The sequence below is a fragment of the Pelecanus crispus genome, chromosome 6, assembly GCF_030463565.1.
Source record: "Pelecanus crispus isolate bPelCri1 chromosome 6, bPelCri1.pri, whole genome shotgun sequence".
NCBI classification, from domain to species: Eukaryota; Metazoa; Chordata; class Aves; order Pelecaniformes; family Pelecanidae; genus Pelecanus; species Pelecanus crispus.
The window spans coordinates 63,001,911-63,018,968 of NC_134648.1; the positions used below are offsets into that span (position 1 = coordinate 63,001,911).

Below are 17,058 nucleotides of genomic sequence, written 5' to 3' on the forward strand. Positions count from 1 at the left end.
TCTTAGCTAAGAGGTGACAGAAGATGTTTTATTTTGTCCTGTCTGATGCTTTCTGAAATCGCTTGAAAGCCTTTTTAAAAAAATTAAGTAAAATAATCTCTTTAGCACAGGAAACTTAGGTATTTGCATGATGTGTGGTTAAGTAAGTTTTATATCCTGATGCTGACATTTCAATGCTACTGTAATAAATAATTTGCTGTAATGCAGAAGGCATATTCTTGAAACAGACTTACCATTCTTGCAAAATCTGAAATTCTCACAAAGAAGAAAAGTTTTCTCGGGATCTGATGTTTTTCCAGTGTAGTGTTTTCTTATGAACAAGTATTGTTCTGTAACTGTATTCTGGGAGAAAAAAGCTGCAAATGGAAGTCAGCTCCAAGTACAGCAAGAAGACTTTAGTCTTAATGTATGTGTCTTAACATCACATATGCAAAGGAACTTCCTAAACTGACAACCAGGTCCTATAATAAAAAAGCAGCCTAGTTAAACCTGGAGCTACTACTGTGCCTATCTGTAAGAAATACAAATTAAATACTTGTTTGAGCTGATTGAGTGTGCTGTTGGACAATATGCTTTTTTTTTGACAGCCAATTTGAGAAGTTGTTGGTGCTCCACAGCAGTTAGCTCTCCTGTCATCTTGTGCCATGGGGCTGTGCTGTTGAACTGCTTCATTGAAGTGATTCTAGGTAAAAATGAAACCAACCTTTCAAAAACACTTCAGTTTAACCAAATATTGCACTGATATGAGCAGCAAAGTGACAAATGGTGCGAACAGGTGGAGGAGAAGCTGCTGCTTCTTTACTTTGGAAGATTTTATGGCATCTGTTCCATCTGAGATGCTACTAAGTCTTGCAGTTGAAAGCGGCAGGAAGTCTGTGTCTCTTCATGAATGAGACTCATAGTGAGTCTAAGAAATTACCATAATTCTTATCTGACCGAAAATGTTGATAGCAGGTCATAACAATTGCTAGCTAGCTAGCATTTCAACACGTTGGCATGGTGGTATGCGTTCCATATTTCTTTGTTAGCATCTGTGGGTATTACAGTCACATACTATGGTTTACTGCCTTGGATTTTCTGTGAAGGTGTCCTGGTTTCGGCTGGGATAGAGTTAATTTTCTTCCTAGCAGCAGGCATAGTGCTGTGTTTTGGATTTAGTAGGAGAAGAATGTTGATAACATGCTGATGTTTTTAGTTGTTGCTGAGTACTGCTTATGCTAGTCAAGGACTTTTTCAGCTTCCCATGCTCTGCCAGGCGCACAAGAAACTGGGAGGGGGCACAGCCAGAAGAGTTGATCCAAACTGACCAAAGGGCTATTCCATACCATATGATGTCATGCTCAGTATATAAACTGGGGGGGGGTGGCCAGGGAGCAGGGATCACTGCTCGGGAACTGTCTGGGTATCGGTCGGCGGGTGGTGAGCAATTGCATTGTGCATCACTTGCTTCGTGTATCATTATTATTATTATCATTATTATACTGTTACTATTAGCATTACTATTTTACTTTATTTCAATTATTAAACTGTTCTTATCTCAACCCAGGAGTGTTTCTCACTCTTACTCCTCCGATTCTCTCCCCCATCCCATCGGGGTAGGGGGAGTGAGCGAGCGGCTGCGTGGTGCTGAGTTGCTGGCTGGGGCTAAACCACTACAGAAGGGCTGATACTTTATTGTTGTGGGTTAAGCCCAGCAGGCAGCTAAGCACCACACAGCCCCTCGCTTACTCCCTGCTCACCATCAGTGGGATGGGGGAAGAGGAATGGGAGAGTAAAAGCAAGAACACTTGGGGTCAAGATAAAAGCTGTTTAGTAAGTGAAGAAGTGGAAGAAGTGAGAAAAAACAAGTGATGCAAAGGCAGTCGCGTGCTGCCTCCCACGGGTAGACCAATGCCCAGCTAGTTCCTGAGAAATAGATGGCAAACCTAACTGAAACCCCCCTTTTTCCTTTTTATTGCTGAACATGATGTTATATGGCATGGAATATCTCTTTGGTTGGTTTGGGTTATCTGCCTGGTTGTGTCTGATGCCAACCTCTTGCGCACCCCCCAGTCTGTTCGCTGGGGGGGCAGTGTGCGAAACAGAGAAGGCCTTGATGCTGGGCAAACATGCTCAGCAATAACTAAAACATTCGTAGTTTAGGGTTATTGTTTTGGTCACAAATCTAAAACACAGCATCATAGAGCTGCTATGAAGAAAATGAACTCTATCCCAGCCAGGCCCCGAACAGTTACCAATGCTACCAGTCATCTGAGAAAAGCGAGATTCCATTTTTGTAGCTATCTGTAGCTAGCAGGTCAGATGATTTGCTTTCATCTATAAACGCAGCCCCGCTCTTTGGATTTAATGATCAACTTTGCAGTGCATTTTTCTTTTGATTTGACAGAACAACTTGTAGCTGTTTCAGGCTGCAGACAGATGGTGAGTCTACCTCCTCTGATCGCCTAAGACAGTGTTTGACTACTGCTTTTGCTTTTTAACAACTACGAGCAAAACTTAACTGTGAGCCTACATGAGAGGCCTCTTGGTAAGGCTTCTTGTTTGGTCTTTTGCTGTGACAGCTAACAACAGTAATAATTCTCTTTTAACAGTGTGAACTGACAAAGTTGTGTAAGCTATCATTGTACTTCTGTTGCTGTGATGAACAAAATAAGGACATGTTTGAAGCTGATTTCTGCCTGTTGGTCTTGTCTGTAGCATTGATGTCTCTGGTGCTGGTGACACTTTACTAACAGGCAGAGGAGTTACAGGCATCAGTTTGAAATTGAGGGGATCTCGCATTTGATACTAGTCTTCACAGATATTTTTTTAATTCAGTGCAGTCTCTTACTTGCATTGTATTTTATTCAGAGATTTATTTAAGCTGAATTTTACCAAGTGGATAACGAAATGCTTTTGTTTTGATTTTCTTGTTATGGGTTGTTGGTGTTTTGTTTCTTGGGTTTTTTTGGTGGTGGGGTTTTTTTTATTATTGCTATTTGGCCAAGTTCCTTGCCTTTGTGGTTAGAGGGAAGGGATGAATTCTGAAGTCTTAAGGAGTGTAGATGTTTTGTGAATGTTGCTAAAGGATCAGAAACAATGTTTGGTAGAGGAACTGTGCTTTTGGTTTAAGTTAATAAACATGAACACCCATCGAACCTCTAATTCATAACTAATTACAACAACATTCATTTGCAAAATTAACTGTTTTATGTGTGGTGGAGGGGTAATTGCTGTGTGGCTTGTCACCATCTGCCACAGGTAATAGCTGCCTTCTTCCAAACATCCCTTGAGCTATGGCTGCAGAAAGAGGAGCTCATCACCAGCTCATCTCCAAGAAGAGTCCAGTTCTTTGAAGCCCAGTGGTTCACTGGTATAAAATCCCAGACCAGTAGACAGTAAATTTGAGGATTTGGGCTGTTTCATCCTGGCATTTGTAGTTGTTATTTTTCTTGGATTTTAACTATGGGTAAGGTGGAAGATGGAAGGTCTTACAGAGCTATTAGTTTGACATAGAAGAAATATTTCTGAGATACTGAGTTTACATAGTCTGTTCAAATCCAAACGTTTGCATTTGAGTTTTTCAGGATTTTGCAAAGTAGTTCTAGTGCGCTCCCTCCCTCTCTCTCCCCCTCTCTCCAGCTAGTTAAGGTTTTAAAGCAGGAGCTCTGAATAACTGCTGTGAGGAAGAGCAGTGCAAGCCTTTAAGATGCCCATATATGAAGACTGTATCACTGTATCTAGCTAATTATCGTTTTAGAACAGCTCTGTTGACTGGAAAAAAGCATACACCTCACTGATTCTTAGATTCTTAAAATAATCTGTAAACCACTTTGTAAAATGTGTAGTTTAGTATTTAACAGTTTTCACTTATTCTGAATTCTATTAGTAATCTTCTGGTTTTGCAACCAAAACATTATGGTTTTTGAATGACAGTACATTATTTCTTTAAAGTTAGTGTATTTCTGCAGGTAAGACCAGTCTTCTAAAAGTATAGAATGCCAACTGCCAGTTAAAAGGGAAGTAATTTTTAGTACGTCCTTCAGTAAACCCAGTGGAAGGTTATTTATTGTCATGGCAAATGTTCAGTTATGTAAAGTGTCACATTATTTTAGTTTCAGAAAAGAGACTTTGAAACAGTCTACTGTATATATCATACTAAAATTGTACAGCAAAATATTGCTCTGTATGCTATAGGGCTAAGTGTTTTTTGAAGTGATTTCCTTCCCCCCACAAAGACTTCTAAGTAGGTGGACAGCTTGTGTGTGTGATAGCAGCCATGACTTAGGGCAGTCCTTCTCTTCTGATCTGTGAAATGAGTCACAGTAGTTTTTTGTTCATCTCCCAGTCTCATGTGAACAGGGATTTCTGTGTCAAATGAGGCAGAACATAAATAAGCAAAAAGTACATCTATAAGAATTTTTAAAAACATAGCCCTAGAACATTTTGATTTTTCAGTTGTTTGTCTCTAAGATGGAAATGTTCTTGAAGCTATATGGCCTTGAATAGGAGCTTCTACCCAAAATTAAGTAGTTAATAGAAAATTATCTGAAATTGGATAAGGAAGCATCTTAATCCTTGGAATTTCATGACATACTTAAATATTTTCGTTATACAATCAGGTTTGCTGTGTAAGCAGTGTTAGTTTTCCAGGGAATAAGACTGTATGTATCTGTTCATTTAATAAGGCTTTTTTAAAACATCACTTCTAGAGAGGGACATAACTGGTCTTCAGTGTATGCATTGGCATTGTAATGTATGTCACCAAAAAGAGCCAGATAAATTACTTGTCGCAGTTAGGGCTGAGGTTGGGCAATTGATTCTATTTTTGATAACTTAAGTGTATGCAAAAATGCTTTGGTTAATATTTCAAATGCTCGAATACAAAAATTTACCAAGTGTACTCTGTTATGATGGCCTTGTTGACTTACTAGAGGTCATTCTATAGCTTGAAGAAAAGGAAGACCTTTCTCTAGCTGAATTTATTTAAAGAAGGGCACCCTCAGTGTATGAGAGCATTTCCAATTGGATGTGTCTACAATTTCTGGTGTTAAACTGTGTTTCCCTTCTTGTAATTCCCCTGAAGCGGCAGCTGTATTTAATTTTGTGTTTATGATACTGAATTTTCCTTTAAACCCAAGTAAGACCTATCTTAAAAGATTGTGTCCCAATCAAATGCTCTAACAGGGCAGGTGTACTGAAATGTGGGTTTTCACTGTGTCAGAGGGAATAGAAATGGGGAAGAGATAACTGGTGTATTGGACATGCTTCATAAGTAGAATCCAGAAAAGTCCCTTCATTGGTGTTGTCCTTTCCTAGCCTGGAATGGATTTGAATTTTCTCAATCTTGTCATTCCTGTGCTGTCAGCAAATGTTTGTTGAAACTCATTAGAAAAAATGTTCCATCCCTTTCTGTTTGTCCTGGTATATATAGGATGATACCTCCTACTGCTGGCTTATTAATGATTACTTGAAAGGATTGTATCGTTCTGATGACTTAGGAGAGCGCCAGAGGGCTTCATAATGATTTTTTTTTTTCATTTTGGGTTAAAAAAAACAACCAACCAAGCAAAAAAACCCCAAACGCCCCCCTCCCCCCAAAAAAAACCAACAAAAAACATTATTCTGTAAGCTTTTTATTTTATTAAAGCTGCAAAGTTCAGCATTAAAACATTGAGAAGTGATGTAATGAAGGGCGTTTGTTCATTCCATATGTAGTTTTCAAATTGCATATGATTTTTCCCAACCCTGTAGCCTTATTCAGTGCATCGAGTGAGCAATGTTCATTCTTAATGACTGGCTATTAAATATTTTCTTTATTCATTGTGTAGCCTGAGGTTTATTTACTGCATGCTGTTTTCTGAAGACAGAAAACCTAATTTCTGAAAGAAAAAGTCCAAACAAAAAAAATTAATGTATTCTCTCAAATCACCGAGGTCATACTGTCCTCGTTTTACTGGAGCTGTACAAGCAAAGGTCAAAAGCACATACATACATCTGTGAGTCCATTTTGAAATGCTTAATACTCCATCTCCAGGAGCACTTAGTTTAATATATGTGGTATTACATAAAACTATTTCTTAGCTGACTTCAGCTGCTGCTTAAATACTCATGCTTCTGCAAGGTCTTTACAGCAAATGTGGAACACAGTTCTAATTTTCTCAGCCTTAGCCCCTACCCCTCAGTGGAAGTTTTTTGTTGAAGTGATTTCCTTGCTGATGCTCAGGGCTCTGACAGTCGGGTAATACCTGCTCCTCCATGACTGCATTTACTGTCTTGATCAGACAGCTTATTTTCTTCTGGAGGACTGAGGGACAAGTTGTATTTACTGCATAACCAGGTTTTATTGTCAGAAGATGTGTGTCCAGTGCACTCAGTGAGGCTGTGGTCTTACAGAAATGAAAAATAATTGGTTATATCACTAAAATCTGTATACTATGTGCGTACAATGCTGCCAAATTGAGATTGTGCAGCCAAGCTTAATTATGTTATTTTCAACTACTGAATGCTTGACTTTGATACCTTCATTGTTTTACTTGTGTTTAATATACATTCAGTGGAATAACCTACTTAAGCAGTCTGGCATGATGGGTATGAACATTTCCAAATTGTACCTTGGATTCAGGCCTGTCGTGGAGTGTTCCCTGTCCCAGCTGTTTCAGAAGGGTTAGAGCGGTAAAAGCGTTGTAGTCCGCTTGCTGCAAGTAGGCAGCCGTTGCTCACGTAGCGATTGTGCAGTTGAACCCTGTGTTAAGAGATACTTGAGATCCAGGAGAAAACTGCCTTAGCTCTGTGCCTAAAATATTGTTAACATAGGATAAGAAGCCATTTCTTGGTTTGTTGGCAGCAGTAGGTGACAAATACTTGGTGTTTCCTGTAGGAGGAAATAATGACTGATCTGAATGAGTGCTCTGTAGCAGAGCCAAGCTGGCACAGAGTTTGCCTTGTTAGAGAAGGTGGGTGCTCGGTGGCATCAAGATAGTGTGAGTTACTCTGCGATGAGAGCTATGTGACACAGTGCTATGTGAAAAATCTCTTCTTGTTTTCAGCTTAATTGTTTTAGGAGTCAGTGTTGCTTATTATTTGGGTCAAGAAATAGACACTTCTGCAGCAGTATCCTTTTATAAAGTGTCTCAAAGATACACCTACAGAGAAACAGATTTGCTGTGCATTAGCAAATTATTGCATAGCAAAAGTTTATGCTGGGTCCAGAGCTTAAATTAAAGTGCAAAACCATAGTTTTGACTTCTAGTTTGTATTTTGTTTATCAAAAAAAAAAAAAAAAAAAGGGAGGGGTGAGAGCTTTTACTGTGTCCAAAACTCTTCTACATTTAGTTATGATTTAATAATCATGCAAGCATTGTATATATGCTACTTTATTCTCTAGTGAAATCCATGTGGCTTTCTTCACACCGTCTATGGAGAAGAGAATTTTTTTTAATCCAATTTTATTCTATTTATGTCATAGATAGACTTTGTCTTGTGTGTAATAAATTTCCATAAAATTCACTGATCAGGTGATTGTGTTAATTTCTTTTTTTTTTTTACCCCAGCCACCATCATCTCTTGGCTCAAAGACGAAAGTTCTTTCCTTAAAGCAGTGAGGTGATTGTCTACTTCCCCTGTCTCCAGGGAATCATGCAAGAATTGCATGTGTTTTTTCTGATTGTATTGTGTCAAGTATTGGTGAAACAGAGTTATTTCATCTTTGTTCAGAAGAAATCGTAGACTTTCATTAGGAGAGAAATTCCTAGATATTAAAAACTTAAAGGGTGATATTTCGGAAGCTCAATGTTTTTTGAATCTCAACAAAAAGATTTACAGTGGCACTTTCCTCAGGCTAGTATCTAACTGCAGAGACAAAGTTTATTTCTGAAGTTTGTTCATTGAAGTAGTTCTGGCATGACATGGAGACTCTGAACTTACTGTATAATGCTGTTATTCTCAGAGATATCCATGACAGTTAGATTAGGAAGCATTTATTGATTTGTCATTTCTTTCCTCTTCAGGCTACCAATCACAGAGAGTGTTGGAACTGAATATGCTGAAAAACACAGGCAAGCAGAGGCCCAAGAGCTAGATGTAGTTGAAAATTATCAGCTTGTCTATAAACCAGGTAAAAAAAAAAAAAAATTGGTTCATATGTGTATATATACAGGATGTATACATTGGTTCCAGTTATAAACTCAGATATACCTGTCCTTTTCCTCCCTGTGGTCTTTCCTCCTATCTCCTGCCCTAAACAAAACTATAAAACCTTACTGTGTATTTCTCGATTGTTTAATGCTGTATGTGCATTTGTTTGTTTTGTATAAGGCATGGTATTAACAAGTAAACACCTTATTTTCTGGAAACCACAATGTGTAATGCTGTTGCATAGATATATGTGCATACATCTAGTTTATTGTATTGATAAATGTAGATATATGATTGAAATAGATCTGCAAGGAAAAGACATCCCTCATTGGATTAATGTCTTTCTCTGTTCTGTTTTCCCATTTTCTATCCATGTTGTTATTCCTGTGTATACTTGACTGTTGCTTTGAACTGCCTTCAGAGAGAAATTTGATTGCACTTCTTTCCTAGGAGCTCTGGTAAAAGCAGTATGAGGCTGACTCACTTGTCAGGACAGCTCAGCTTCAAACTCTTACTGTGCCTATTAATTTCCAGATTTGTTCATGTAGCTGCTTTCCTAAGAAAAGGACATTTATGTGTTTTGTCTGTTCTGCATGTCATGCTCTGTAATACTTTTTGTATACCTTTGTTGTACCAGAATTTGACAAATTGAGAAATTTTCTAGAAATTACTGTCTTTCAACGCTTCTGCAAATTATATGACCTCTGGAACTCAAGTAGGTGATGAAGCCATTTGTTTGGTCTGTCATCAGCTGAGAGTCAGTAAGTGCAGTTGGCCTGTCCAGCACATGCAGTGCATCTGACCAGCTGTCCTAACCACAAAATACTGTCTCTTGTTTGCTTGACATTATATAAAATTTGTGGGAGAGGAGGAGGTATTGAAAGGTGAAAATGGGGGAATAAAGGGACTGGAAGAAGCTTTGAATGTTGTAGTTCAGGAATGTGGTGGTCCATTGTTTTCCTGTGCTTCACTAGGGAAGGAAGGACAGCAACGAGTTAACTAAGCATAAGTTCCTTAGATGTTTCTTTAAAAGTATAGTGGTATTGATTAATTCAAGTAAGTACTATAAATCATTTAATGTCCTTCAGCTATTAAATCAGAATTCTGCTTAAGGTAGGCTAGCAACTTAATTTAGCAGCACTGGTGGCCTGCTTAATTTTGAGTGCAACTGATGCTAGTAGCAATGTTCCTCTGATAAAAGAAACAGGGTTGCAAGTTAGGCTTGTTAAGAAATACTTCTGCATAGTCATCCTGGTACTTTGTTTTATAAACACCTATTTTCTCTTGGTCTACCCTAAAATGTTTGTCTTTGAAATTTATACCTTCTGAAACTTATTCTTGCTTTCCAGTTGTAACTTACTTAAACAGCATCTAGTTAACAACCAACCTTAAAAAAATTACTAAAATATTAGCATATACATATTCTTATTATTAATCTATTAGATGTTTTCCTCTGTCCCTTTTTTCCCTCCTCTTCCTACTCTGTCCGTGTCCTGGTCTGGAGTCTCAGTTGCTTCAGGAGCTGTTCCATGCGGTGTTGATGCCTGCCTCCTCTGGTCAGCGCTCTGCTCCCAGCTGGGTGCGTTCCAGTGGCGGACTCTAAGCAGACTGGATAGTGATGGGACTGGAAGATCCCTGTGGCATTCTGAGACCGAGCTGCCATATACCACCTAGATGTAGAATAACACAAAAACTTCAGAAAATCCTGGTTCTTGTTGCTGTCAACTTTGACTTACAGACAGATTCAGGAATATTATGTTAAGATAATATAATAAAGAAGCTTAGTGAGTGAGCATGAGACTTGTAATGTTAATTTTATGGCTTATAAATGTGTGTGTTGTTAATGACACTGCTATTCTCAAATGGTAACATGTTCCTCATGCAGATTTCAAGAGCTCCAAGACCCATGTGTAACTATCAGCTATATCAATCTGGAAGTGCATGTTTGATTTAAGAACATGAAAAACTGTCATAAATGATCAAGGATTTCTCTAGACCAGGCCCTACCACTCTAGCTACGTTGAGTGCAAACGTAGTCAAGAATTAAGTAGCACAACGTGGGAATGAGAAGCTGATTTGCCCTGAAGGTTTCAGAGTTGGTACTCCTTCTGTTCCTTCCTTCTTTCTTTCTTTCTGAATTGCTGTTCTAACTGTAGATGATATCTTCCATATAAATTGACAGCCTATTGTAAATCTTACAGAGTTACTGAAACTGTTGTGTTTGCTTGTGTCTTGGTGTTTTATGAAGTTCTTTTGAGTTTAAATTTCATGCTTTCCAGTTGCTTTGAAAGAGCATGTACTTTTATACTGAGGGGACAAATACAAATGCCTAATCTGCCTCTCTATCGGGAAAACTGAAGTCGTCAGGGAACTGTACTTCTGGCTTCTACAGAACATGGTAGAACTGATACTGTTGTGAAAAGGAAGTTGAAGTGATTAAATAAAAGCAGAAGAAAATACTTTGTCACAACTGTTAGCCCAAACAAGTAGAGCATTAGCAGTTCTTCTTCCCTGGCCCATCAGGCTAGTTTCACCATGGTGCTTAGTTGCTGGCTGGGGCTAAACCATGACAGTACTGGCTGTTTCGGCGTCAGACTTACGCACACCTTTGATTCAGTGAGGTCACAGGATTTTGTGCAGAGGGAAACCTTGCAGAGCTATGTGTATGGGATATTTGCCTACTTGAAGCATTCTGTGGAAAATGGATAGTTGTTTTTTTGTTTTGGGTGGGGTTTGTTGTGGGTTTGGGGTTTTTATCCCCAAATCTGGGTATTGTGAACTGTATGCACTAAGTTTTACTCTTAAGAAAGCTTCTAGAATCCTTAATGACACCCCCCCCCCCCCTTTTTTTTTTTTTAGGACACCTATATCATCATTTTCATGTAGTTTTGTGGATGGCAAGTTTTTTTCCTCTTCTGTCTTCATTATTTTCACACCATTAAGTAGATCTTTTCTGGGGATCTTCTAGGTCCCAGGTGAAGTAATTGCTTATAGAGAAGAAACAATTTAAACATTGTTTCTGATCGGGTTTCTGAAATATAAAAAACTTAAGTTACAGAGTTCCTTAAATGTTTCGGATTCAGAACAGATGCATGCCAGGAAAATTAATCATAGCACAAATCTTCATCCCAAATACTTTTGTATTCAAAATATGTGCAAGTTGAAGAGGATTGCAATGGAGAACAGAATGCAAAGACTAAGTAAGTATGGTGTTTTCTTAGGAATTTTAATGTTACCTGAGGGCATCCTTTAGCAGTCAAGACTTCAAGACACAGAAAACTTAGCCTGTTTGCTCCAGTCAGGAGAAATAATTGCTTTGCCCAGGCTCTGGATTAAGCTTTTCAGGGCTCAGTCAGCAGCAACTTCATGTACTTTGCATTATGACTGAAGTATCATGACTTACTGTGAAGTCCTTATGCTTTGTGGCTCGGTGTTGGAGCCTGGTTGTTTCCTGTGGCTTTCCTTTCCCATGAGCTTGCTTGCTAACTGTAATTAATTCCTTTATGTGTTTGTAGCTCAGCAGAAGAATGATAAGTGACATAGTAAGCATCTCGTTTGACTCGCCTGACCAGCACTTCCAAGTATATATCTGTTTATGCATCTCCTCTTAATTTGATTAGTGGCAGATTCCAAGATCCAGCTGTATAATCTCTTCTCCCAGAACTGGTGAATACAAAAATCTAATCTTTTGTTAAAGGATCTCTTCAAATTCAATTCAGGAAACAGGTACCAGAAGGAATACATCTGCTCTATGGGCTACGATAACTGAGATGTTGGAAAGTTGCTCTTTCTATGGGCAATAGACTGTTCTAGTCACAGCAGTCAACACATCTGTACAGAACTTTAATAATAATTGAAAAGGAAGTGAACAGGCAAATTCATCTTTCCCATAACTGAGTTTTCAGTTTCTTTTTACACTGATGCTGAATAGAGAAATGAATATCATTATTTATTCTGGATTAGCATTAATGCTTCTTATACACAGAAATACTTTGTCATAAAACAGCATGGTGGGTGGTTGCATGCTTCCTCAATTTGCTGTTTCAGGTTGGAAGTATCCTGCATTCTCTATATGTCATAATTCAAGGTGCATGTTTGAGCATGATGCCTTACAAAGGCGTGCACCAGTTGGGTTTGTTGTCCCAGTCTTAATGTTTTCCAGAAAGTATAAGCAATTGAAAAAGTGAAAATTTATGCCTTTCTTGCTGATGAGTCTGTAGTCCTGTAGCTCCTTGAATCTGTAGATGCCTCTGTATTTGCAGAAGTGATGCGTTTCTCTAAAGACAAGTTCTCACTTTGGGATTTATTACAGAAATAGATGTAGAAAAACCCCAAACAACAACAGCTGAAGGTAATTATACTGTGTGGTATAGAGTCCACAGTTGAATGGTTATTTAAATGAGTAGAATAACCTTGGAACTTTCATAGGGGTGTATATTCAAGTATTTCTATTCTGCAGTGAGTCTTCATTATTCAGAATAACACCTTTCATTTAAAAAACAAAAAAAAAAAAGGTGGAGGTCTAACGTCTTCTAAGATGATTACCCCAGTTCCCAATCCTGGTTTTGTTTTTTCACTGATAATCACATTGGATTTCAGGAAAAGTTTGTATCCTCAGTTTGTTAGAGTGGGACTTTTCATGACTGCTTGGGTCACGTCAGTGTTCATCTGAAGTTGCCAGTTTACTCTGAGGCCCAAAACTGTATTGTCTGCTCTAGATAGAAGTCTCACAGTTGTCATGGTATTAGTTCCCCAGGCAAACTCAGTAATGTTTCTTTCAGTTTAAGTATATGTCTTGAAGAGAAAAAAAACCTAAACCATACAGTTTTTAGTACTTGCAGCATCTACGAAAAGGTTATATGGCTGCCAGTTCTCAAACTCTGAATATTGATGGTGGCTAACATTGCTTGACCATTTACTTCTGGTATAATTTTTTTCCAAACTTCTGTGCTTAGGAGAAGGTAAGATATTGCTGTCACAAACTGTCATATAAAAAGTAATATTAAAAAAAGCTACATTTCTTCAGCGAAAAAGAGATATATACAAAATTTATTAAATTGATCTGATTATTCAGCAGGTACATGAATACTCGCGTTTGTTTATTTGTTTCTGGTTTGTTCCTTTGTGTTTTTTAAATAAAATTCTTAATTGAATTTTAGGTTAATTATTTCTTATTCATACACTGGGTTTTTACTGAGTTAGAGAAGCTTATAATGTGAATCCTACCATTTAAATTTTTGTCCCTCTCTTCTTTTTTATAAGCACTATTGATAGAACTGCTGCTGTCTTCTGTTGTATACTTTTAACATGCTTTTCAAAATTGCAGTAGTTACATGGAAAACCTGATAGAGGTGGGAAGGCTATGTTGCTCTAGCAGGAATATGCTGACACTGGAATCTTTTCCCCAGCAGCTTGAGATTTCTTCCTGCATTGGTTGAATCATGCAGAGCTACTGATGTCTCAGTAGTGACATGTTTGTGCCAGAGGGAAGCCAGTCAGCCTGTGTACAGTGTAGCTGTGACAGAACACTATATGTGAATTTTCCTGAGGAATATATTTAGAAACTTGACCAAAAGTATTTTAAAGAGGACAGTTAATATTTTCCAGGGATGCTGATACTAAGTTCTGTTTCATATGTGTTTAGTAGTGCTAAGTGAGAGTGTGGCTTCATGAGAACTCTGTTTTTTAGTGCTTTATGAAACTCTCTTAATGAACTGTCCAGCTTTTGGGGGTTTGTTTTGATGTGAGAATAGGTAATTTTGTATTCCTTGACACTTGAAGACAACTTGGGGGGTTGGAGCACATTCAGGTATGGTACAGAGACAAAAGAAGTTGTTCTGCCTGCTTCTGCTTCACTGCTGGGTGAGGTTGTTAGTAACCCTTCCACAGAAAAGAAGGGATGACTGTGTAGTCGGTTATTTAGTTTATAGCCTTTATTTTACAGTAAATATTTCCTTTGTAAAAAGAATGCTGGATTTCTTCCCTACTGGTGTAGGTATTTCTTAAAGTTTTTATTATTTATTTAATTATTTATTTTTATTATCCAAGCTGGAGAGGTGGGCCTGTGTGAACCTCATGAGGTTCAACAAGGCCAAGTGCAAGGTCCTGCACCTGGGTCAGGGCAAACCCCGATACCAATACAGGCTGGGGGATGAAGGGATTGAGAGCAGCCCTGCAGAGAAGGACTTGGGGGTACTGGTGGATGAAAAGCTGGACAGGAGCCAGCAATGTGCGCTCAGAAAGCCAACCGTATCCTGGGCTGCATCAAAAGAAGCGTGGCCAGCAGGTCGAGGGAGGTGATTCTGCCCCTCTGCTCTGCTCTGGTGAGACCTCAGCTGGAGCACTGCGTCCAGCTCTGGGGCCCTCAGCACAAGAAGGACATGGACCTACTGGAGCGGGTCCAGAAGAGGGCCACAAAAATGATCCGAGGGCTGGAGCCCCTCTCCTACGAGGCCAGGCTGAGAGAGTTGGGGTTGTTCAGCCTGGAGAAGAGAAGGCTGCGAGGAGACCTTATTGCGGCCTTTCAGTACTTAAAGGGGGCCTACAGGAAAGATGGGGACAATCTTTTTAGCAAGGCCTGTTGTGACAGGACAAGGGGTAATGGTTTTAAACTAAAGGAGGGTAGATTTAGACTGGATATAAGGAAGACATTTTTTACAATGAGGGTGGTGAAGCACTGGAACAGGTTGCCCAGAGAGGTAGTGGAGGCCCCATCCCTGGAAACCTTCAAGGTCAGGTTGGATGGGGCTCTGAGCACCCTGATCTGGTTAAAGCTGTCCCTGCTCGCTGCAGGGGGGCTGGGCTAGGTGATCTCTAAAGGTCCCTTCCAACCCAAAGCATTCTATGATTCTGTTTGTATGCAAGTAAGTAAATTTCACCATAGTACCTGGTGAAACCCATTTGAAATAGCATTTCCACTTTTGATTTCTGCATAGTGGGGCTTTTTAGCCAAATTGTTTAATTGTAACTTGCAAAATTGTTGCTTACCGAAGTCTTGTCCTGGTTTTCCCCTTCTACACCTGCACCTGTTCCATCGCTCTTTTGTTTTTCATGGTCAAACTGGCAGCAAGCTGCTGAGCAGAAGTTCATGGTAGCACTGTAAGATTGTTGTCCTGTATTTCCCAGTACTAATGGTGACTTAACTCCTGCCAAGAGACTGCAGAATGTAGTATCACATTGAAAGATCATCGTGATACTTAGTAGACTTGTTTTAGATGCCAAGTGGTAGAAATGCAGTGGTCTTTGTATCAAAGTATGGGTTATTTTGTACTGTGGCTCCAGTATTTAAGGGAAACAACACATGGGTACATGAATAAGGCATATTTTTTCAGTATTGTCAAAAAATCTCATGGGCACAGGGGTAGATTTGGCAGTTGTAATGCAAGCTATGCAAGAATACTATTTTTTTAATTAAGAGAAAAGCATATAGAATTATAGAATTGTGTACATCCTTGACACTGACGGTGGCTTATAAGCAGAAACAATGTCTTTCAGAGCTGCTGCCAGTAAAACAGCAGTTGTATAAACACAGAATATCTCTTCAGTCTATTAATATTAAAAAGTATGAACTCTATTAACACTCCTAAGTATGTGATTCAAATTTGGTAGAAGTTAGGTTTCCAAATACTATGATCATATTCTCCTGCTGGTCTTTCCCTTTCTCTATTGAAATAACTTACTCTTGGTTATTTTTATGCCTAGATACGTCATTGTCTCAGTGTGAATCAAGTGATTGGACTTCTATACCAGTAACTAACCATAAATGTGTGGATATGCCTATAGCCAAACACAGGGAAGAGGTAATTTCATTGCACTTTCTCTCATTATGGAATAAAGCTAAAAATGATATTTTGTTTTGTTGTTTTTTTGTTTTGTGGGTTTTTTTTAAGAAGGAAACTTCTGTTCTTGTTTTAACCATCGTACAAAACCTTTGTTCATTGTACAAATCCATTGTATAAAAATTCCTAGAGGAAGAAACATTGCTGTTATACTTTCGAAGTATTTATGTAAAACACGTAAGCGAGTGCATGCCCATGTTCTTTTCTGTGATCTTCTACTGTGTTTTAGAAATCCAGTTATCTACAGATGCCTAGGAGATGATAGAAAATATAGCACAGTGTTTTACAGAGATTTGATATGTGGCCTGGAAGCTACTGATACTTCAAATCTTTTTTTAAATCTGTTTTGAGTTGTTTTGTAGACTTACGAGTTTTCTTGAAAAATTGTTTCAGATAGTGTCTCTGATAGAAAGCAATTCAGTTGTGATTGTACAAGGAGCAACTGGCAGTGGTAAGAGTACACAGATTCCACTATATATTTTGGATTATTGCACTCAGCAATCTATCTACTGCAACATTGCTGTTACCCAACCTCGGAAAATTGGTGCCAGCAGCATTGCCAGGTGGATTAGCAAGGAACGATCGTGGACACTAGGTGGATTTGTAGGATACCAGGTATAAGAAAATTTCAATTGTATTTAAAAATACATTAAAAAGTACTGTATCTTCTTTCTTGACTACTTTTAGGCATATCTAGCATATGGAAGAAATGTTAGAGAATCTGCTTTTAAAGTGGAATTGCAGGTTTCTAGCTGTCTACTGTTAAATACTCATAAGTAAAAGCTTAAGCTTTTAAAGTTGAACAACTTTAAATGCTAGTGAGACTGCAACAGAAATATTTTTAATGTCTGAATTCTGCTAATTGGACACATCTGTATTATTAATCATTGAAATTGTTGCAGGAGAACAATATTCTGTCACTTTTCCTTTAAACTCCTTAATTAACATACTTGATTTGTTTGACTTCACTACATTTATCTGTGAGCTATGTCAGAACTTTCAAGCATTTATGGCCAGACTGTTTTGTGAATGTCCTGTTGTTTCTTTTTAACATGTGAAAAACTTGAACTAGTTTTTCCTCTTAAATCTACCTCCTCCTCTCGTT

General features: G+C 38.5%; 1 protein-coding gene across 1 annotated transcript in view; it reads left to right on the top strand.

Moving 5' to 3' along the window:
* The window catches only part of LOC104027376 (ATP-dependent RNA helicase TDRD9), an 89,576-nt gene that overhangs the window by 14,698 nt on the left and 57,820 nt on the right, over positions 1-17,058 (top strand). The window contains exons 2-4 of the mRNA XM_075712450.1: positions 7,989-8,095; positions 15,817-15,914; positions 16,347-16,568. Of these exons, the coding sequence (XP_075568565.1) occupies positions 7,989-8,095; positions 15,817-15,914; positions 16,347-16,568 (427 nt within the window). The remainder of the gene's footprint in view (positions 1-7,988; positions 8,096-15,816; positions 15,915-16,346; positions 16,569-17,058) is intronic.